General features: G+C 40.9%; 1 protein-coding gene and 1 long non-coding RNA gene across 3 annotated transcripts in view; one reads left to right on the top strand and one right to left on the bottom strand.

The window, feature by feature from the left end:
- Positions 1 to 23,063, top strand: part of fam184ab (family with sequence similarity 184 member Ab) — a 219,091-nt gene that overhangs the window by 110,286 nt on the left and 85,742 nt on the right. For both annotated transcript variants that reach the window (XM_030722256.1, XM_030722255.1), the window contains exon 9: positions 6,186 to 6,371. In XM_030722256.1, coding sequence (XP_030578116.1) covers positions 6,186 to 6,371 — 186 coding nt within the window. The remainder of the gene's footprint in view (positions 1 to 6,185; positions 6,372 to 23,063) is intronic.
- LOC115774827 (uncharacterized) lies at positions 18,651 to 20,785 on the bottom strand. Its single transcript, XR_004019214.1, has 3 exons — positions 20,696 to 20,785; positions 20,428 to 20,620; positions 18,651 to 18,742 (listed from the first exon to the last, which is right to left on the bottom strand). It is a non-coding gene; the product is annotated as an uncharacterized LOC115774827 (long non-coding RNA).

Below are 23,063 nucleotides of genomic sequence, written 5' to 3'. Positions count from 1 at the left end.
TTAAAGGGAATCCGTCGCATTGTCGAGAACTTTTTAGAATCTGAGGGGTTTTTTTCTAACCACTAATCCACACTTCAGTCCAGTAGGTGGCGGTAATGCAGCTCTAAGCTGGTTTGCCCACCGCCATTAAATCCAGAAGAAGAAGACACCCACGGAGAAGTTTAATGCAGCTAGTATGGGTGAAATGCTCCACTTTCATGGAGACACCTCAGTGCTGCAGAGTTTTAACGAAGCATTTAAGCAACAAATTTGCTTCGAGGACTTTTTATAATCGAATTATTCGAGTTACATTTGCACGCCACTCCACTGGCCACTTGCATTGACATGTTTTGGGACCTCATCTTTAAAATGACAGTGAAAAGCTATAAAATACAAATTCAACACTTTGAATCAACTTCAAATATTATGTCTGCTTCATTTGTCATGAAATAACAAGGGAACATGCCTCACCTGACCATGGGACTGCTTGTTAATTTTTCAATTACTTTTGAGCCTCAGACATAAAAATGTCTATAATTCCTAAACAGTTAATGGAAAAATTTTGTAAAAGCCTTTGAATTAAAGGTGAAAGTCTGCACTTTATATTTTGATTGATTGAAGACCCAAAGTATAGTTAACATAACAGCAGCCTTCTTTCCTGTTCGGTTCCTGTCCAGGTGCCTCACTGGAATACGGTTGTGCGACACTTCAGTCGAGTGGTTATATGTCAGTTTATCTTGACACAGCCTACATACAGCCTTTGATTTCCTAGATCAAAGTACTGGCAGACCATAGACATTTTTACAAGACTTCATCTGCCCCAATTTCCGCCCTGCTTGTTTACATCTATTACAGCAATTAACACAAAGGGAGGGAAGCTGTCGGGGCTGCAGTGCAGCGTAGACTGCAACCCTGGATAAGTGACGGTAGCTACAATCCAACAGTGACACTAATGTCATTACTAATAAGTTCAACAAACGTATATTTGTGGTGCCAAAGATTAATTGTTCACTCGTCTAGTCCTTCACTTCTATCACCAGCCACTTAGCTTTTTTATTTCTTTCTTTTTTTAAACAAATTACTATCAAATAACCATATATCCCAGTGGACAGTGAAAATGTTATCCAAGCCTTTTACTGGCCTAAATCTTTTACTGGCCTAAATCTTGAGATTTATCAAATTTAAATAAATAAAACATTTGCAAATCATATTTTTAGAATTATTTTTAGTCCTTCATTGGTTACATTCAAGTTTACTTATTGCCACCCTTTTTATTTCTGTCTCTGCTCATATTGTAGTGCACCGTGATGTGTTATTGCCAGCAGCCGATTGGTGTGACGCCACTAGTAATGCATCTCTCATGTGTGTGTGAAGAAAACAGGAACCTACTCGGCTCCACGACCAGAGTTCTAAAACTACACAGGGAAACTATATCTACACCTTTAGCTGCAGTTTTATAATGTGAAACACACAAAGAGCAGAAAACTAAAGCTGCAAACAGCTGCTGATTTTTAAATCTAATCTCATTAGTAGTCAGATAATCTTGGTATACTCTTTAACAGGATGTGTTCTCTCAGATAGCTCACTGTGGGAGTCAGCTCAACTATTGTGTGTTACCGTTCCCTTGTGACTTTTATTTTGGCAAAGTTTGGCCAATTAAAATTTTGTTAAAGCCATGCGAAGAGGAAACAGCTGCTCTCCTGATTAAAACCAAATATTATTGCCTGCATATTCATTTTAGTTGTCTTTTTCCCCTGAAAATAACTATTTTCTGACTAGCCTTGATTAAGATAAGCTACAGTTTATTTGTCACATGCACTGTTATACACAGTACAATGCACAGTGAAATCTATTTTGTACCTGCAGCCAGAGTGGTAAAAATATATAAATAAGAATGAAATATGTAATTCACACGTCACGTCACAAAGATAAAAATTATATTAATATCTTGGGTAAAAATGCAAAATTCTTATTGTTTGTATTTGCACAAGGGTATGTTATTGCAGCTGTGTCAGTAAATACGTGGCATGGTATAGTGCATGTCAAACAGAGCAAAATATTTTACATAGTGTGTAAGAGTTGGGGACCATGGTTCTGATGGTCTGTTCAGCTGAACGAACCACCCTTTTAAGTGCCATGAAGTCCGTTTTGGTAGAGTTTCCTCTTCAAGTGGTGATGCTCCTACACAAGATAGAATAGAATAGAACTTTATTGTCATTATACATACAACAAAATTAATCATTATACAACGAATTATATAACGTCATTCTGTCATAATATAACGAAATTGTGTTCAGAACAACCATCCAGAGGAGAACAGACAAGACTAACATAGGGAGATGGGTGTCTGCAGCCGCTGCCACTACTGGCACCGCCGGTACAATTAATCCCTGGAAGAAAGGAAACAAACACATTAGTTAGGTTAGACGGAGACGAGAGGGTCAGGGATTGTGGAGCCAGATGCCAGCTCCTAGCCAAAACAGTTCACTGATAGTGATGGATGTATGTCAGCGGCCATGGTACACCAGATCCAGCTCACACAAATCACAGAGAGGGCTGAGGGAAGAGCGTCCATCACACATTGTCCCGGAGAGATATGATTACCAGCCCCAAGGCCGGCTAGGGAGCCGAATTCCTGATAATGCAGATGTTGTTTTGGAACAGGCTGCATGTATTTTGCCAACAGCCTTCAGTTTCACTGGGGAACCCATTCAGTGAAAAATCCAATAATCAAAATTCATTTAGTTACCGTCGTTGCTGTGCAGGAACCAAACTTTATCTCCAGATCTGATCCCTTTCGCCTTTCGTTCTCAGCTGGACTATGCGTCCAGCTTGCAGCTCAGGTCCAACAGGCTTTGAGTCTGAGTCTGTACGGCTCTGCACAGTCCATCCATCTGGTTATGCAGCCTTGGCAAATGTCGAACTGCTGCCCAGATTTTCTTAATTTCCCAGTAAATCAGGTGTCCTCCAAGCCCAAACAGAAGAGATCCAGTTACCAAATAGCCGAATATGTATACGTTTTCCACGTCCTCAACCGCCAGAGCCAAGAGGCACGCAAGTCTCCACGAGCTCCAAGAATCAAAAACGTATCCGACCGGGTCTGTTCCACTCGGACACGCAGGCTCCCCTTTCCCCAGTCTCATAGTGGAGAAAATTCGATCAATGGTGTTGAGAGCCCAGTTTGCCCGATCCATGTTGCTTCCTATTCTTATTCGGTCAGTGTGTAAGAGACGCTCTTACGGCAAGCAGCAAACAGGAGAGATGGGGGAGGGCAGGGCAGGAGAGAGATAGGATGCGACCGTCCCCGTCAGAGAGCAGGAGAAAAAAAAAGCACCTGCACTCAATGGTGCAGGTGTAAAAGTTCCTGAGCACCTTAGGTGGGAGCTTGAAGTCTCTCAGCCACCTGAGGAGAGAGAGATGCTGTCTGGCCTTCTTCACAGTGTTGTTAATGTGATTTGTCCAGGACAGGTCACATGAGATAGTCACTCCCAGGTATTTGAAAGTGTCCACTCTTTCCACCTCAGCACCATTATGGATGGTAGTCCCTCTGCTGCTTCCTGCTGAAGTCCACAATCAGTTCCTTTGTTTTGCTGACTGACGGTGGTTCTTCTGGCACCAGTCCTCCAGGCAGGAGACCTTCCTCTTGTAGGCTGTCGCTTCATTGTGGGAGATCAGTCCCACAACAGGCTGTGTCGTCAGCAAACTTTATGATGATATTGGACTCTGACATGGCCTCACAGTTGTGGGTGTACATCGAGTACAGCAGAGGCCTGAGCACACAACCCTGCGGGGGATCCAGTGTTGAGGGTGAGGGGGTTGAGGTGAGGTGACCCACTTGTACTACCTGTGGTCTGCTGGTCAGGAAGCTGTAAACCCACCTGCACAGGGAGTGGCCTAGGCCCAGGTCTAACAGCTTAGAGACCAGTCTGGAAGGGACTATGGTGTTGAATGCTAAGCAGTAATATACAAACAGTACTCTCACATAGTTCCTCTTACCAGTGTCCATGTGGGAAAGGGTCTTGTGGAGGAGGAAGGTTACGGCGTCGTCTGTGGATCTGTCCAGACGGTATACAAACTGTAGTAGGTCAAGGGTGATGGGCAGTGAGGAGGTGATGAACCTCTTGATGAGTCTCTCATAACATTTCATCACCACAGAGGTGAGCGCTATAGGCCTAAAGTTATTGTCTGGTCCAGCCACTTTCCTGGTGGTTACTCTTCTAAACACCCTCCTCACGTCATGCTTCGTCACAGTGAGTGTCTGCACTCCTCTGGCTGGGATAGTATTATAACTGTCCAATGGTAAACCCAGTGCACTGTTGCCAGGTAGACAGGGCGTTTGTTCTTGCCTGTCTGCTCATGTCTCTGTTACACAGTGTATTGAGCCTTACAACAACCAAACTCTGCACAGCTTCGTTCTTTCTGCTCTGTTCCCTTTAAACAACATATTTTCTACATCTGTTCTTCACTGCATTCTCTGCCTCCTTGCTCTGCTATTCCAACAGTTCTCATTTCACCAGTCCTTGTCTTGTTTTATCCACAGACAAGTCACTAACAAATCACTAAGCATCATGCTTTAAATTGTGCGCAATTTATTTTTTATAGCATCCTGCAGGTTTTTTATTGTTTTTCTTCTTGTTATACATCTCTTGTGTCCATCTTTTTTCTTGTTCTACCTTTGGAGTCTGTGGTACAACCGTAAAATGTTGCAGTCTGATTGAAGACGCTCCCCTTTTTTGTTTTGTTTTTTGGAGCTTTCATGTCTATCACTCCCCATTGGATTGTATTAGAAGGTCCAAATAGGCGCATAACTTTTGAACCATATGCACCTTGTTCCTAAATCTGAGGCTATCCTTGGATTCCTCTGTACAGATGATCTGCAGACCAGTGCTCACAACTATCACAATAACAAGACCAATGTATTTAATTTTCACAAACATACATCTGTCACTGCTAGTTGAAACTGGCATTGGGGTCATGTCTCTGATCATTCAAAACCAGATTTGGGAGTGTGTCTCAATACTTCTTAATATTTCAGTCACTTCTTCTGTCAGTTCTCATCCATAAACACTAAAACGTGCCACAGCACATGAAGGCTGTGGATGTATGAAGGCATAATGCCAATAATACAATGCTGAAATGTTCAACCTACTTATTGCTGCATCTTATTTTAACCCCAAAATTACTACATCATTAGCTATTGTCATTATTTTGTGATGTCTCATTGATGAGACACATACAGCTTCTGTTCTGTTTACTCTTAAGCCTCATCCACAAAAAGGTACCTAATATAGTATAATTTTGGCCAAACATTGTTATCAAGTTGTTCCTGTAATTTAAGTGGAACAGTTTAAGTGATCAGTGAAGCAAAAGTCTCGCCACTCTGTTGGTTGTCCGGGTTTTTCTTAGCATCCAAACTAGGAATATTTTAGTTAGGAAAAAGTAGTTATTTATGATACTGTGCTGTAAGATTGGGGCTAACTAGCTATATACTGCAAAAGTACTGCTCATCCTGGATCAAGCGGTTAACGTTTTGCTAGAAAAACATATTTAGCCTCTTTTAGAGTAATATTACATGCTTGGCTATATTAAAGATGTTTTTACAGTGTTTAAAATGTGTTGGCCAGAGTTTGGTCAGAGGCTGCAATCAGCAGCTGTTCGTTTCACTTGGGTATTAGCTACAAAACAACTCAAAATCTGTTTTTCATTCTGTGTGAACTCAAAGACCCACTGTTGGAATAATGAATAAAAATAACTTCTAAATCTGCTGCTATCAGGTAAACTGCCAGCACACTGAAAAAAACCAATACCTGAACACCAGCGTGATAAAGACTCTCATCTAGAAACCAAAACAATCTTATCTTTATTATTGAGACTGATAATGGACTTCATTGCACCCTAATCAATAACCCCATTATCAGTAATTCCAGATAGCCTGTACCCAGACTTTACTGTTAAGTTTTACTGTTCAGAGAATAACAAATATGAGTGTGACATGGAGAAAAAAGAGTAGCAAGGTAAAATTTCAGGCATAGAGAGACAGAATGGAGGATTAATTCCTTGGCTGTCACCAAGCAAATGCTGACAATATGGCTGAATAATGCAGCATATGGTGTGAATGTCAGCCTGAGCTCTGTGTCTATCATCTATCACATGTCTCACCTTTGAGTATAATTTAAATGCGCATGTGTGTTTTCTGTATTCGTCAGACCCTGCGTGAGGAGAAGGTGTCCCACGATAAGGACATGAACAATCTGCGGGCTCGATACGAAGAAGAGACCAGCCAGATGAAGGAGAGCCAGGCTCGAGCTCTGGAGGAAGTCACCAAAAAGCACAGAGTGACCCTGGAGAACGCTCTCAACAACGCAGAGAAGGACAAGAACCGCCTCCTGGCTGTGAGTACACGCAGACGCACAGTGACACATGTTTTCATTGTTTTCAAGGACAGACAAACATACAGGGTTGACCTCAGCCCTTTATTGTAAATCATCCAGTGTGAAATGTCAGTGTTGTCCACCTCTGATATGAAGAAGGCTCTCCTAGGCCAGGGCTGCTACTGCTGCTGATTATGAAGTCAAGCATTTGGCACACATGTGCATTCATAACAAAGATCCTAATTAGAAAGAAGAAAAGACTACACTTAAAACTGCAGTAGTTTTTTTTTGGAGTTATTAAGAAAAAAATCCATATTAACCTTTCAGCATGTTGAAACTGAAGCTTTAAGAGAAACTAGACTGTGTCAGGTGACACTGTGACAAACTTCAGACAAACCTAGGTGTAGTAGTTTTAAGAACATAGAGGGTTGAATGAATGAAACCAGTGGTTCTCAAACTGCCATGCTCCATAAAGGAAGCCAAAAAATTTCAGTTAAAGTTTGTTAACTTTTCGTGGTTGAGGGTTTGTGTGTCCCAGTGGTCTATGTTGTCTGGGGGCTTTTGCTCCCTGGTAGGGCCTCCCAAGGCAAATTGGTCCTGGGTGAGGGGCCAGACAAAGAGTGATTCCAATTACCCTTATGGCAGAGTTACCAAGGGAACAGTTTACCCAGTGTGGGGTTACTGTGGCCCCACACTGGAGCCAGGCCTGGAGAGAGTGTTTGAGGGAGAGCGCCTGCTGACCAGGCCTTAGCCCATGGGGGCCAGCCGGGCACAGCTCAAAGAGGAGACATGCGCTCGCCCTCCTGTAGGCCCTCCACCCACAGAAGGCACTGTACGGGTTGGGTACAGTGTGTGTCGGGTGGAGGCCAAGGGCAGAGGCTCTGGTGCACTGATCCACAGCTATCCAGACTGGCTATTGGGACATGGAATGTCACCTCTCTGTTGTGTGAGGTTGAGAGATAATGGCTAGATACAGTGGGGCTAGACTGGTTCCAGTGCCCAGGCTCTGGAACCAGTCTCCTAGAGAGGGGCTGAACTCTGTTCCAGTTTGGAGGTGCCCGCAATGAGGGGCGGCAGGCTGGGGTGGGTGTCTTTCTATCCCCTCGGCTTGCTGCCTGTATGTTGGAGTTTTCACCGGTGGATGAGAAGGTCATTTCCCTGTGTCTTCGGGCCCAAACGGGTCCTGACCGTTGTTTGCGCTTATGCGCTGAATGACAATTCAGAATGCCCAGCCTTCTTGGAGTCACTGGGCGTGGTGATTAAGGGTGCTCCATCCATTAACCCCATCATCCTACTGGGAGACTTCAACGCTGATGTAGACAGTGAGACCTGGAGGGGCGTGACTCATCTGAACCCGAGTAGTGTTCTGTTATTAGACATCTGTGCAAACCACATCTTATCCATAACACCATGTTTGAACACAAGGATGTCCATCAGTGCACGTGGCACCAGGATACCATAGATCACAGGTCAGTGATCAATTTTGTAATTGTATCATCAGATCTGCAGCCTTATGGTAAATGGAGTAGATCTTATGTAGTGCTTTTCTACACATATATACAAACTTGAGCAAGAGCACATATACAAACTTGACATAGCAGGGTACAAAGGGAAGGTTTAAACGATACAAAATAACCCTAAAACTTCTTTTAATTTTTTTTATGGGTAGCAACAAATTTGTTTGTTCTTTTTAATTTTCACTTACTCAAAGCTCTTTTGTACACTGCAGCTTTTAAAAAAGGGTGGATCTGATTTTGGGCTCACTGGGCAAAATGAATGAAAATCAACAGTTTATTTTCTGATTGCTGCATCTTGAGTAATCAGCGTTTATTGCTCAAGGCCAGAGGAAAGTGAACAGCTGTATGTTAATTGATCCTGCACCATCAGGCCCGGAGCTATTCACGAGCCATAAAGATTCTGTTCTTGGAAGAATTTCTCCAACCTGGAGGAGGGACTGCTTCCTTTATGGACACCAGATGTGACAGTATATTTAGTACAACTTTTAGTGCATAAGTATTTTTCTTTATGCTGATACAGAAGGGATTTTTTTTTTTTTTTTTTTTTTTTACTTTATGGACTTTTGTACTTCTGTATAATTTTGGTCACAAGATCATTTGCAGCTAAGAATGTTTAAAAAACTCGATCATCATGCGATTCCTTGTTACAACCAGAGACCAATTTGTATGCTCCACCATCCAGCACAGCCAGCATTACTGTGATGGGAAGTCATAGTGACAGTGTCTACTGGTGCCTGCTGACAGTGACAGTAGTACAGGTAATTGGTTTAATAATGTAAGGCAGTGACCCCCCAGTTTTGTAATGGTGATTTTGTTATTTTAAAGAATAACACAGTTGATAGAGTTGCTTTATACCGTGAAGTCCCCAGAGAGCATCTTAGCCACAGGCAGTATAAAGATGGACATCACTCGCTGGTTTCTGAAGTCAAACCAAGTATGAAGTTGGCGTGACTGTTTCCGCCGTTGCCACCTTGAAACCACACATGATGAGCAGGGGGCAGATCTGACCGTGAAACTGCATGCTCATCGGCTAACGACTCGTCATTGAGAAGTCATTAGCCAATGAGTGAATCCCGAATAATCCTCCTTTCAGACTTTTAAGGGTCTCTTCTACACAGGAAGCAATTAGCAGCGGTGTGGCAACCAGAGACCACTGAACATCAATGACAGTCAACGACTTCCAGAAATGACAGGCAAAATACCTGCTGGCGACACTAAATCGGCAGTGTATTGAATTAAACATTTCTCAGATTCACGGTAAACGATTGAAGCGACTACCGATGAGAGTGAAGAATACCGCTGATTGACATATGACAGTAGTAAATACTTAAGTGGGTTGCCTAGGCAACCAGAACCTGGAATGTACTAGTGACCAACCATCAGCAACAAAGTGGTGCTCAACGAGTAAATCCCTTCCTGTGTGGGTGCCCCTTTAGAATGACCATATTTTACAAAGTGGTCATAGAGAGAGGGAGCTGAGGGCCATTTTCCCATAGACCTCAATACAACCAGAAATCTTTCTGGAACCAGAGGAGTAGCTCCCTGTCAGCCATTGGAAAGAATCAAGTGAAGGTACTTTAATGTTGGCTTCACTTTCTGACTATGTCCATCTTTTATAGCGTCTGTGATCTTAGCCCACTAATATTAGCTAGCTAAGTAGTGTGAACTTCTCTGTTTCGTCCTTTTGAGCTACTCGGTTGCATACTAGTCACTATGAGGTTAAGTTAACCAAAACCTTTGTCGTCAATCATCTTAGTCACCTGCATGCCCCGGAAACCTATATAAAATACATGGGCTCAGAATGAAGTAAAGGTTTGTGTGTTCCACATTCAGTTTTATTACAAGCTTTAAGTTTGCCGCTACTGAACCTTGAACTGCACAGGTTCTCCTCAGTTCCCTGAAATAGTTGTCACAAAGTAGCATTAAATTGGAAGTAAAGTAAACAAAGAAGATGGTTGGCTTGCATTCAAACACGTACATTTTTTTTCCCATTAGTGACTTCTGGTACTGACTTGATCTAATCCAAAAACATAGCTTCACTTAGACCAGGCTCAGCACCAGTTTGATAATGTATAAGTAACATAACACTCAGTAAGATGCCGGTTTGCATAATCTTTATTTGTTCTATGGCTGATAATACATTAATGTGGATGGATGGATGGATCAGTCTTCAGGAGCTGAATTTTTTGGTGAGCAGTGAAAACGAGCGGGCAGCACTGTGGCGTGGTGGTCAGCACTGTTGCCTCACAGTAAGAAGGTCCTGAGTTTGAATCCACCCTAGCTCAGGCCTTTCTGTGTGGACTTTGCATGTTCTCCCCGTGTCTACGTGGGTTTTCTCCAGGTACTCCAGTTTCCCCCCACAGTCCAAAGACATGCAGTTTCGTGATTCTAAATTGCCCATAAGTGTAAGTGTGAATGGTTGTCTGTCTCTCTGTGTTGGCCCTGCAACAGGCTGTCAACCTCTACAGGGTGTACCTGCCTCTCGCCCTATCCGGTCTTTAAGTCCAACATCATTTCCGGGTCCAAATGCTCCTAAATAAACAGCAATGGCATAACCAGTGAGTGTTCACTATTACAGAAGATTGCACACATACCTTATCAACTGCAGCCATTTCCTCTTCTCTTTCTCATCGATAAAATGACAGCTGAGTGTGTGTTTATTTTAAATTCAGATTGGTTAAAACAACGAGGGACACAGCGTTGCGGCATATTGAACACAGGACAGTTTGGACCTGGAAATGGAATTCCAGATGACAGCTGGGATAGGCTCCAGCCCCCCCGCAACCCTGAACAGGATAAGCGGAAGAGAATGGATGGATGGATGAATAGAATAGAATACCTTTATTGTCATTATACAGGATATACAATGAGATTGGAGGGCCACTCCTGTTCAGTGCCATGCAATAGAAAGTCAAACTCTCTAAAGTAAAAATAAAAATATAATTATCTAATATAATATAAAAATATACAGAAAATAAAACACAATGTATAAAATATACAAAAAATAAAATGTATAAAAATATATACAGAAAATAAAATGTATTAAAAATACAGAAAATAAGAGAATGTATAAAAATATATACATTGTAAGAAAAGTAAAATAAGTGTATACATATAATAATCACTCCATTTGGATGGAGTGAAAATGAACATTGACATGTTAGATGAATATGACCAATTTGATTTAACATGCATTTTTTATGGAAACACCGTCAGATCTGCTGGCCTCTGAGCAGCACTGATGGAGCGGTGGTGTTGATGAGAGAGGGGATCTGAGTCAGATCCATTGATTTTTCTAGTCACAGACTCACTTCTCTAACCTTCGACCCCAGCAGTCTGATACAATCTGACATCTTACAGGCTAACTTCATCATTTATTTAGACTGTTGTCCAATATTAATTCTCCTGTTTGTGGTTTGCTAAATGCAGAAGGAAATATTTGTCTCTTTGGCTCCTTAATGATCTTCTTTGTTTATCAGTAGTTTTTGCTCTACCATTTGCTACACAGCAAGTAGTATATTGTAGGTTATACAATACACTACCTGCTGGTTGAAAATTTGGTAAGGTGAGCCAAGTGGTGCCAGGTACAACAAAATCCACCCCCGGCAGACGTTTCACTTGATTTGAATGTTGTCCGTCTCACAGATACGTCACTCGCCAAACACTGAATCACAGAGATAACACATAGGTCGTATTGTCCATGCCCATAATTTTCCTTTGACCTTTACCTTGAGGTCAAGGTCATGACATTCTAACACGTCTGAGATTTTTAGTAGATGCATCAATGATGCTTGATCCGGTATCTGTTTTGGATCTGTCCTGCTGTGCAAGTGGACTCTGACCTGGACACGGTTTGCTGATTGTTATGTAGCCCGTGATAGGCCCACCTTTGGGCGGGTCCCTTTCTGGGCAGACTCACAGAGACTGATTGAGGTTTTCAGTGAAAAATGTGTTAAGGTTCACACACCGTTGTTTGACTTCATTTAATGACTGACTCTCAGTCGGCGTGAAATATTCAGAACACAGATTTTCTGCAGCTGCATTTTAAAACTCACATTCAAATACACTGAGTTCAGTTTTAGAGTCTTAAAATAATTTCAACCTTCACTCACTTCAGTTTTTCCATCAGTGTGACTGATTACAACACAACAAATGATTGATAATTGATCAGTGTGTTCTGTGTCTAAAGCTCTATACAGATCATTTTTCTTTAAACGCGATTACTACAGTAAGGTACAGTAATTGCTTCCAGTGCAAGGAGACTGGCAGACAGTCAGACAGCTGCATTACTGTCCACAAAGTCACAGAGTTAAAAAGACGGAGACCACAGATTTTATTCTGAGCTGATAATAAATCTGCGATGTAAAAGGGCTCGTTAAATCCAAAAACAATAATGAAGTAAAATATATATCTGGGGTTTAAGTGTTTTTTAAAAAATTTTGCTTTGACAGCGACTTTATGAATAAGGAAATCAAACCTGTTCAGGTGCAGCAGGAGGCAAAGAGTTGGAGGGAAACTCAGAGTTTCCCTCATCTCAGAGTTAACAAACTCAGAGTTGTCAGATAAACCTGCTTCCTGGAATCACACTAAAATATGAATACCTGTTTTTTTGGTTTTGGATTGTTATCTTTAGGTTCATTCTTTAGGCCATGGCTGTTTTTATTGTATTATCAGTGTCTCTTGTCTATTCCTGTCAGTTTTCCCTCCTCAGTAATTGTCTGCCCCATCCTCATAAGTGTCACCTGTGTTTTCTTCCACAATCTGCTAATTTATTCATTATTCTGAGTCTAATCAGTTCCTCACTTTACCCTTTACCCCCCTGCTTCCCTTTGTTCTCTGCTCGTTCGTCGTGTTCCTGTGGTAGTCAAAAGTTAGAGCGCTCTTCAGTTCAGTTTATTTTATTTTTGTTTTGGTCACACAGAAACAATTGATTCATCATAAATATTCATCTGACAATCAGTAAGTGAGACCAAAACAGGCAGAAGCAAATGCTTATATGCCCAACTCAAAATTTACATCCATTTACAAGTTACCTTTCATATAAGAAAAGAAAATACATAAAAAGAAGAAAAGTTTTGTGACCGTCATCCTAAAGGACATATTCATTCAGTCACATAGCATAAAATATATTGTGAGATTTTCTTTTTGAAAAGACATAATGAATTACACGTTTTTATATCTGGGCTAACAATATTTCACAGCTGAGCTCCAAGAACAGACAGTCATCATTCTGGCATTAGATACAATAAACTCCTAGGTTGTATTTAGTTTCCTCAAGTACAACATATTTTTGTACACAGTCTGGCATTAAACAGTATTTGAATTATTTTATAATAAACTATGTCTTTAAATTCATGAGAGTAGATTTTAGAAATAATTAGTTTGTGTGTTCATAATAGCCTGCCTTATTTATCAGGCGTGTAGCTCATTTTTGCAATAAAACTATATCATTGACTAAGGGTTTGAAAGTGGACCCCCCACAGTTCTACACAATAAGTCATATATGGAAGTATCAGTGTGCAGTACAGTGTAAGTAAGCAAATTGTTAATTTTATACAAAATACCAAGTGTCTTGGAGATTTTTACCTTTGTGTAATTAATGTGCTGTTTCCATGTTAACCTGCTGTCAATTACAACCCCTAAAAACTTTGTATCAAAATGTCTTCCATTTTCAACATCACTGATTTTAAGTTTCATCTCTTTAAGTACCTCTTTTTTTTTTTATTTCCAAATACCATAAAAAGTTCATTCAAATTTTTACCAGACTCACTTCCTCCATTTCTGTGTATGAATGCCTGTTTTTATCTTGGATTTTGACTTTTACTCCACCTGTAAGCTACAGTTACAAGTGGTGACACGTTGCTACAAACCTTCACAATTTGGATTTCATACAGTTAGTACAGATGCACAGAAGGCACCTACTGCAAATATCCCTGTTGTTAGGGGAGCTGATATTAAATAATCTGAAGATGAACCGACAGATAATCAGGAATGACTCAGTCAAAATACAAGCTGTCGGCTCGCTCAGCGTCTTTGCACTAAGGATCTGCAGCTTGCCAAAGGATTTGGTCCTGTCAGATAATTCAGTCTGTTCATGTCGTGTTCATTAGCGAACGACAGACACCACGCATTATGTCGCATATGTTTTTCTATACCACCGACCACGTTTGCAGTAGATTGCAGTTGTGTGTGTATGTGTGTGTGTGTGTGCAATTATTAACAATTGGAAAGAAAAGTTTTACCTTTTCCTACTATTACCATAGTGCTGTACTGTGAGCTATTGAAAGGGAAAAGCAGCACTCATTTACTTCTCCACAGACACTGCCCAAGCTGTGTGTGGGGATTTCTAACAAGTAACCTATCACAAGCCTGTTTCTCCACTCTGTAGGAAAACTCTACATTGTTCACTGCCACAGGAGCTAGAAAGGAGCTACATGCTGTGTTTTCCTAGACACTTTGTAATGCGTTTTTCACAGAGGTCTAAATGCTGTTTCAGGAGCTTTTCTTTGCTGATGCCAAAAATGGAAGGAAATGCTGAAAATCGGGTTCGGCATTCAGTTAATTTCATATTGAATTTCAGGTGATGTTCCTCTTTGAAACGATTCCTCTCAGGCGGCGTGAAAAGATCCCACTAACATTTTCAGCTTGTTGTTGTCATAAGACTGTCGTCTCTCAGATACAAAGAGTGCAGTTTTGCCAGTATGTAAGAGTAAGGGTAGATGTGATGCTCTCACAGAGGCTGAAAAATGTTTGAAATTGAAAATCTGTTAGAATGATGATGATGATAGACAGAGCAGGAGGCTCTGACGTGACTGCGCCTGTTTGGATTTTTTTTCCCTAATTTTGAGGTTTGAGTTTACTAAAGTGTGATTATTTCATGTATTTTTATTGTAATGTTTAGGATTGTCTAGAACTCATGAATCCGTCTCCTCATCCAAGTTACCTTAACCTTAAAAGATGAAGGTTTGATCGAACTTTGTTTCGACTACACTGGATATTGAGATGTGTGAGTTAGGTTCTCACAGCCATAAGACTGATAGTTTAGATTTTTCTCAGTGGTAAAAATCTTCACATTTTTCACTATCTGATGACAGGACAGACAGGACCATTGCACTTGAAATTACCCTTGATATAAAAGCAAGTAATGTAAGTGTTTAATTTAAAGTGACTGATATACTGTCATGTAATCAGTGTTAGGTGTTCAAAGGCAATGCTTTACTGTACTGGATCACAGGTTTTTAACTCATCTGGCCAAAGAGCTGTTGTCAGTCTGCCCAGAGTTCATCTCCCCTTCTAGAGTTTTGGTCAGATTTTCATGAAACCTGCAGGCAGAGCTCATCTACTGAGTCTTCACCCAAATAGTGCTCAAGGTCGCATTTGTCATTTTACTGGCAGTAAACTGTGAATTGTGATGGATCGTCAACCGGATGAGCTACATCATTGATATTCTGGTTCTGCAATGTAGTAATTCAGTAATTGCATCACAGTTATTAATCAAACAATAAGCTACACAAGTTCTTCAATTGTCCGCATGATTGGAAGGATAGAAAAAAATGTTCCAGCTTACCTTTTTTTATGCGCATTGCACAACAACTGCTTAATGGCGGTTCGTGTGGAAGATAAGACAAAAATGTCAGAGTGATTCATGACTATTGTGGAGCGACGATTACGGTGAATTTACTGCAAGAAGGAAGAAGAAAGCCACCTTTGTGCAGATACAAAGAAGCAAAAGTGAAACGCTGGCAAGCACTTAAAAGTGACAAGAAAGTAAAGAGCGAGCTCGCTCAAGAAGCAACAGTCCGCCACTGCAAAAATAACATCAAAACAGTATGTAATGCTAACACAGAGGTAGCACTGAGTGGCACCCAGACCCAGAGTGATGCAGCCAAACGGCTGATTTGGCTTCGTTTTTAACAGGTACTAAAGGCAGAGATGAGCAGGCTTGTAGCATCGCACGTGTTCTCAGAGTAGAATCACTGTCACCACATTTTTCTGTGCCCTGTGGGCTTTTTGCTACCAATTTTTTGTTAATACTTAAACAGTCTGCTAAAAAGATCCATTAGTATGTCCTCCAAACTCATTGTACATTCTGTATAATGACAAATAAAGGCAGTCTATTCTATTCTATTCTATCCTATTCTATTCTATTCTATTTCTTATTAAGACAGGGATTTCTGCAAATTACACAAGCAATATTACAGAGTAACATAAGATTAATGTAACATGTTACTTTCCACAGGGAGTAAATAAGAAAAATATTGCATAACTTTTTGGAAATTATACTGATGGTGCAGTAAACAACAACACCAACGCTGCATATAGAACAGTAACACTGGGCATTCTTACCTTCTTTCTTAAAGTGAGAATTCTTATCATTCATTGGTGGGACTGCTAATAAAAACATGGCAGTGGATACCTTTTTTTTTCATCATCATAAGCCCATAAATAAGTTTTGGTCATATAATGATGGTTTCATATAATACATTTTAAAAACCTAAAACCAGTCTTGTGCAACACAGTATACAAGTGCCATATAATAATATGATGTGGAATAACAGCGCAAACTGCTCAGGTACCATATCTGTATTTTCTTTTCTTTTAATGGTTATTTATTTATTCTATTCTACTTAAATTATTCTATTTTGTAAATGCACAACTGTACATGTTTCTTTTTTTTGCCACTCGCGCTGACAGAATCTCAGAAACTGAATATCATTCGTCATGTTTTTCATGAGAAAAACAACAATAAAGCTTTTTGAAAAAAAATAAATAAATAAAGCTTTTTGAACCCTTTCAGTACTTTAAATGAAGGAATGCAAAAAATACAGTATTCTCTTGTGGATGTGGTGAAGTATAATGATGAAGTAGCACATAATTGAGATGAGGTAAAGTAGAAAGACCTTTTAAATTAGAAAGTTGAGTACTGTCAAGTCAAGTGTTGTCAAGTACAGTACTTGATTCTTGCACTTAGTTACTTTTGACCTCTGTTTGAGTGGACCCATTAATGGTAGGCTTTTAAGTCTTTTTATCTTCAGTGTTCAGAAAAGTCACTACTAAAATGCTGACCAGCCTGAAAGGAAAAAGTAAGTCCTTTAACATGAGAGATGCATATCACACACAGGGTAGTATCCCAGGGTGCGCACATGTTGTTACTGATATCCAAAATAATACAGCAACTTGCACAGACACGACAGGTGACATCAGTTTAGATTTCTGCCAGAAAAAAATCTGCATTTTCTTTAGTTGTCTATAGACCGAAATACATCAAATGATGCTATAACTGTGACAAAGAAGCTGGCAGCCTCAAAGGAGGAAGTGCAACCTACTGATGTGGGTGCACATTTATATTTATCACCTATAAATGTAATCTGTGATGCTTCTTTGCTCTCCTAATCTGAGCTAGGAGAAATGTGAATGACCCAGAGGAGGTTTTGTCAGTTTTATTATGTCATAAAAGATGTCCAAAACAGGCATTTAAAATAGATTCTCAGTGAAAACAAAGTATAAGAAGTGGCAACCGATGAGAGCCACATGTGCAGACTATTCATGCTCCCTGATGAGTCACACAGGTGACAAAGAGCATCTTAAGCATCAGGTGCTATTTCAGGGAGATGCTAAAACTCGCGTTCACGCACAGACACACAGCGGCTGCTGTGGTGCGCGCTGTGTTGGAAACAATAAGACAATAATTAGATTAACACGTGTGAGAGAGTGTAAAACTACATAGTGGAAAGAAACTTTCTGCAGAACATTTTAAATTGTTTGTTTCTTCAAATGGCAGCTTTAATTGTATTGGGGGTTAAATCGTTCAGATGAATCAGGAAATGAAGCTTTGTTAAAGGTGTGGAGGTGTGACATTTAAAAGGGTGCGGGACCCATAGATTTAAATTCACAGCTCTGCTCAGGCGCCGATGACATTTACTGCACATAAAACTGCAAGTGGAGGGTATAAAGTAAGTAAAGTGATCAAAATTAGGACAAAATGATTTGATGTTGAAGGAGATGGATGTGAGCATTGGCTGAGGGGTGTGACTGTGGCTGCCAGTACAGTGTGTGTGTGTGTGTGTTTCTAAAAGTTCCAGCATCAATATTTTACTGCTACTTACTTAGCACAGTGTGGCCTCCCTAACAGACCTTAAGCTCATGCATACTCAGTTCTTAGATGGTGCTTTTACACACTGTCTGTTGCATCTTCTATGGTGTGTATTTTTTTACCACATTACCTTTTTTAACTCTTGGGAAGAACATGATTTTCTTTATGCGAAGCACAGATGTGCTTTAGGGGAAACATCTGATTCATAGTGTCTCAGTTGGACGTGTGGAGGTGTAGCACAGTAGCTGAAGACCCAAAAGGCAAGCGACAAACCGCTGAAACAAAAAAGTTTGAGTGCGTTCAAGCAGGACTGTGAACTTAAAATACAGTTGCTGATAATAAGTTAAAAAAAATATGGGTGTATAGGACCTATACACTAAAGTTTAAATAGAGCATTAGAATGGGGATGAGAGGTGACTGCTGTACCTACCAGATGGGCACTAACAGCAGGGAGACAATCAAATTTCAGGACAGGTCATTTCCACCCCAGGCCCGCCTTTACCCTGTCAGTGTAGACACTCACTGGTCACTTTATTAAATACAATTTGCTAGGACAAGGTTGGAACCATTTTTGCATTCAGAACATTCCTCGGAGATTAAGGTCCATATTGGTATGATTGTCAAGGCTCGTGAGCCAGTGGCTAAGGACCCAAACTGCAAAGACCACAAACACAGCTCGATAGACAAGAGGTTTTATTAAGGCAGTGAGCATGTAGAGGAAACTGGTGCTGAGAGGGATGTTTGGGACCACGCGGGGAAGAAGGCCAGGGAGGCAGAGTTCGCTGGGAAGGAGAGGAGAAGGGGTTAGCAGGGTCTTTTACCGTGTCAGTGAGGCAATGTAACAGCTGAGAGCTAGCCGGGTTAATGCCAGAGGTGGCAAAAGTACTGACATTCTGTACTTAAGTAGAAGTACAAGTACTTATGTTAAAAAAATACTTTAGTAAAAGTCGAAGTACTGGTTCAACTTCTCTACTTAAGTAAAAGTAAAAAAGTACAGGCTCTGAAATGTACTCAAAGTAAGAAAGTAAAAGTAGTTCTTTGGAGGACGTTTCTACCTGCTATTTTTGTGTAAAAGTAACTGAACCTCGTTATATATTATTGTAATAATATAAAATAAAATTACATGAGAATGCAAACATTATTCCAATCTAAATTTTAATCCTAATGAATGCACTCAGCTTGAATCTGTTATGTAGGACACAAACTGTTAAAGGGAATTTAAACACAGCTCTATTCTCCATGTCCTCCATAGTAGAGGGTGACTGTGCCTCCACCTAAACACAAACATGAGGATACTCAGGGGTTACAGTGGGATTCAGCAGGTGGAGGAACCCTAAGATCAGCTGTAGTGGCTCTGCATGGGGAGAAGAATCACAGCTTTCTATTGTGAGCTGCAGTAAATGATGTTGGTGTGCAGGCTGTGATCAGCTGACCTGCTGCTGCTGCTGCTCTGAGGTTTACTGCTCTGTGTGGATGAACTGAACTCACAAAGATGTAACCCAGTATTTCACAGCTCTCTGAGCTGATCTCCATCCCCTACACTGACAGCATACAGGCTGTAGAAATGTTGGATTCAGTGAATGAATCTCAGCATCAGCAGCTTTGATTCAAACTCATCTCTGCTACACTGATGTAACCTGTAACTCTGACCATGAACACAAACACTGTGCTCCAGTCCAACACAGAGCTTTACTGTAAATACAGTACAACAAGCTAACCTATTTATTACACACTAAACTGCAGTATTTTCATAGAATCTTTGAATTACACAAAGTCAGCATACTTCAGTTTATTTTCCAGTCCTTACCTTTAATTCTAACCTCTCTTCTTCCTCTCCTGTCCTCTTTCTCCATCTCTGAGTGAACTTCTCTCTCTTTGCTCTCCCTGAAATACAGCAGCTCTTCTTTTAGCTAGCTGTGTAACAAACTGCACACACTTTGTGTGTTTGCTCATATTTCTTGAGCATTCAGAAACGTTGCATTTACCTGCCACACGTTACTCCCTTCATGCTCGCTCCTCTTCAGTAGCGCTAGCTAAGCTGTTTATGTGCCGCAGCGCAACTTACGGACTCGGTCCCGCCCGATTTTAGCGCTATAAATGATACATTAATTATATGGGTTTGCGTATTTAATCCCTTTGTACGAGATAAGCCCAGATGATGGAGGATACGCCAGTACGATTGTCTCTTATGTGTTATTATTCCTCCGTTTAGGCTCAGATCGTTTGATGTTTGACGGCGCACTGACCGGAAATGCAAACTTCTTCTGACGTGTTAAAAAGTAACGAGTCTGTTTGAAAATGTAAGAAGTAGAAAGTACCGATACTTGTGTAAAAATGTAGGGAGTAAAAGTAAAAAGTAGTCAGAAAAATAAATACTTAAGTAAAGTACAGATACCTGAAAAACCTACTTAAGTACAGTAACGAAGTATTTGTACTTCGTTACTTCCCACCTCTGGTTAATGCTTACTGTGGGGTCCAGGGGAAAAGGTTGCAGGGCGGGGAATACCAGAGTGTGGGGTGCGTCCTGTGGTTCCCAAACGTCGGAGGGCGAGGAGGCAGGCAGGCAGGTAGATGGTGGGCTCCAAGATGGAAAACGATCCATATCGACCAGTCGCTCAGAGCGAAAATGTGAAGTCCTTCTGTCAGCTTGCCAAGCAATCCTGGAACGAGGGAATACAACAGTTGAGCATAGGTAATAAGATCACTGTGAGTGGGTGCTTAGATAGCCTGATTACCACAGAAGTGCGATGACGAGACTGGATGACCTCGCTGCTCCTTAAATACTGTGGCGTGATGAAGACCAGGTGTGTGTAGTTGAAGAAACTCCACCTGCTGGAAAAAAGCCTGCCCAGCCAGAAGGGACACAGCAACCACCCCACACCATGACAATGATAGCAGCTGTAGATCCGTGATGCAAATCCCCTGTTTTACCACATCCCAAAGGTGCTCTATTAGATTGTGATCCGGTGACTGTGGAGGACATTTTTTGTACAGTTAACTCAAGAAACCAATTTGAGATTATCTGAGCGTTGTGACATGGTGCATTATCCTGCTGGAAGCAGCCATCAGAAGATGGGTACGCTGTGGTCATAAAGGTATGGACATGGTCAGCAGCAATACTCAGGTAGGCTGTGACGTTTAAATGATGCTCAGTTGGTACTAAAGGGCTGAAAGTGTGCCAAGAAAGTATCCCCACACCATTACACCGCCAGCAGCAGCCTGAACCATTGATCCAAGGCAGGATTTGATCCATGCTTTCATGTTTTTTACACCAAAGTTTGACCCCACCATCCAAATGTCACACCAGAAATTGAGACTCATCAGACCAGGCAAGCCTTTTCTAATCTTCTGTTGTCCAATTTTGTTAAGCCCGCGTGAATTGTACTATCAGTTTATTGTTTTTAGTTGACAGGAGTGGCACCCGGTGTGGTCTTCTGCTGCTTTAGCCCAAGATTCTGCTTCAAGGTTCAACTTGTTGTGTGTTCAGAGATTTTATTCTGCATACCTTGGTTGTGGTTATTTGAGCGACCTTTGCCTTCATATCAGATCAAATCAGTCTGGCCAAGATATATTCTTCCAGAGAATTGCCGCTCACTGGATATTTTTTCTTTTTCAGGCCATTCTCTGTAAACCCTGGAGATGGTTGTGTGGATCAGCAGTTTCTGAAATGCTCAGACCAGCCCAACCAACAATCATGTCATGTTCAGAATCACTTAAATCACCATCCTTCATCATTCTGATGCTCAGTTTGAACATCAGCAGGTCATCTTGACCATGTCTACATCTCTAAATGCACTGAGTTGCTGCCATGTGATCTTCTGACTAAATATTTGCATCAACGAGCAGTTGAACTGGTGTACCTAATGAAGTGACCCGTGAGTATAAGTCAGATAGCAGCATAGCGATATAAGTGGTCATTGTAGTTAAAGGTGTAATGAAAACAAAAATAAAGTATATCCTAGTGAAATAAATAAACAGATGATATTGCATCAATCAAAGAGCAGGTACAATGACCATAGGGGGCATCCGTTTTTGTGCCTAGTATTGAGGAATATTCAAACTCCAGCAAACGAATGATTTTGTATCTTAGACAGTGAAATTGTCTCCTAGGATTACAAACTGGGCTTGGGACCAATTTAATGAGCCTGAGGTTTTGCTGTTCCAAATCACAGCCTACCACTGATTTGACTGTAGCTGAGGCGTACAGTTCCACCAGCCCGAAATAGCCTTGTGATGATGCCTAATCTCCACAGAGTCCTTCATTCCAGTCACACACAGCCATGTGAAAGCAAGTGATCAAGTATTCTCTTGCATCAAAGTTGCATAATGAGGACGTGTTTTAAATGATATTCCACTGTAGACCCAATCAGAGCTGAAAGCAAAACTAAGAAAAGGCTGTTATTATTCTGTAGTTATTAGATATGCATTCCATATGAAGACTTTCTCCTCAATGGCTCTGTGGGATTTTCATGGCTTTGTATTGCCTCCCACTGTGTTCTCAACTGCACAATAATTTGCCATTGTTCAGTCCTGTTCATGATTATGCTGTCAGCACTGTGTGCCGAATTGTTCAGATTCAAAGATTGGCATTCATTCGGGTCTCACTCGCTCTTCAAAAATGACAGAGGAGACAGATGAGAAGAAATTAATCTTCATCACCTGATTCTATTGTTTGATCCAAGTTTCATCACTTCTAGTTAATCATCTTTTCTTCCATCATCTTCATTCTTTCAGCACTTTAAATTATAATGAGAGTTGTCTGTGAGAAGGCTGCATTTTGAATTTAAATGGATCCCTTCTGCCTTTGTCTCGTGCTCTAAATCAAGCTACAGGGTGTGACGGAAATCCTGCTGTGGTATAATCATTGACTGTATATAAAAGATGGACACAGCCACCATGATGTCACCACTTGGTTAGGGAAGTTTTGTCTTGACACCTTGAGTTGAGGATTTTGTCCATCTTGGTTAAAACAGGGTGCACCTGTGCTGCATGCTGTTGGTAGCCTAAAACAATCTGACTTTATCATTCTTCACAAAATGAACATCATGTTTTATTAAAGAAGACTGAATAAGAAACTGAGCGACTGAGACCGAAAACTCATCA

The sequence above is a fragment of the Archocentrus centrarchus genome, chromosome 24 (genome assembly GCF_007364275.1).
Source record: "Archocentrus centrarchus isolate MPI-CPG fArcCen1 chromosome 24, fArcCen1, whole genome shotgun sequence".
NCBI lineage: Eukaryota > Metazoa > Chordata > Actinopteri > Cichliformes > Cichlidae > Archocentrus > Archocentrus centrarchus.
The sequence above is the reverse complement of the archived record's forward strand: the minus strand, read 5'-3'. Positions and strand labels throughout refer to the sequence as shown.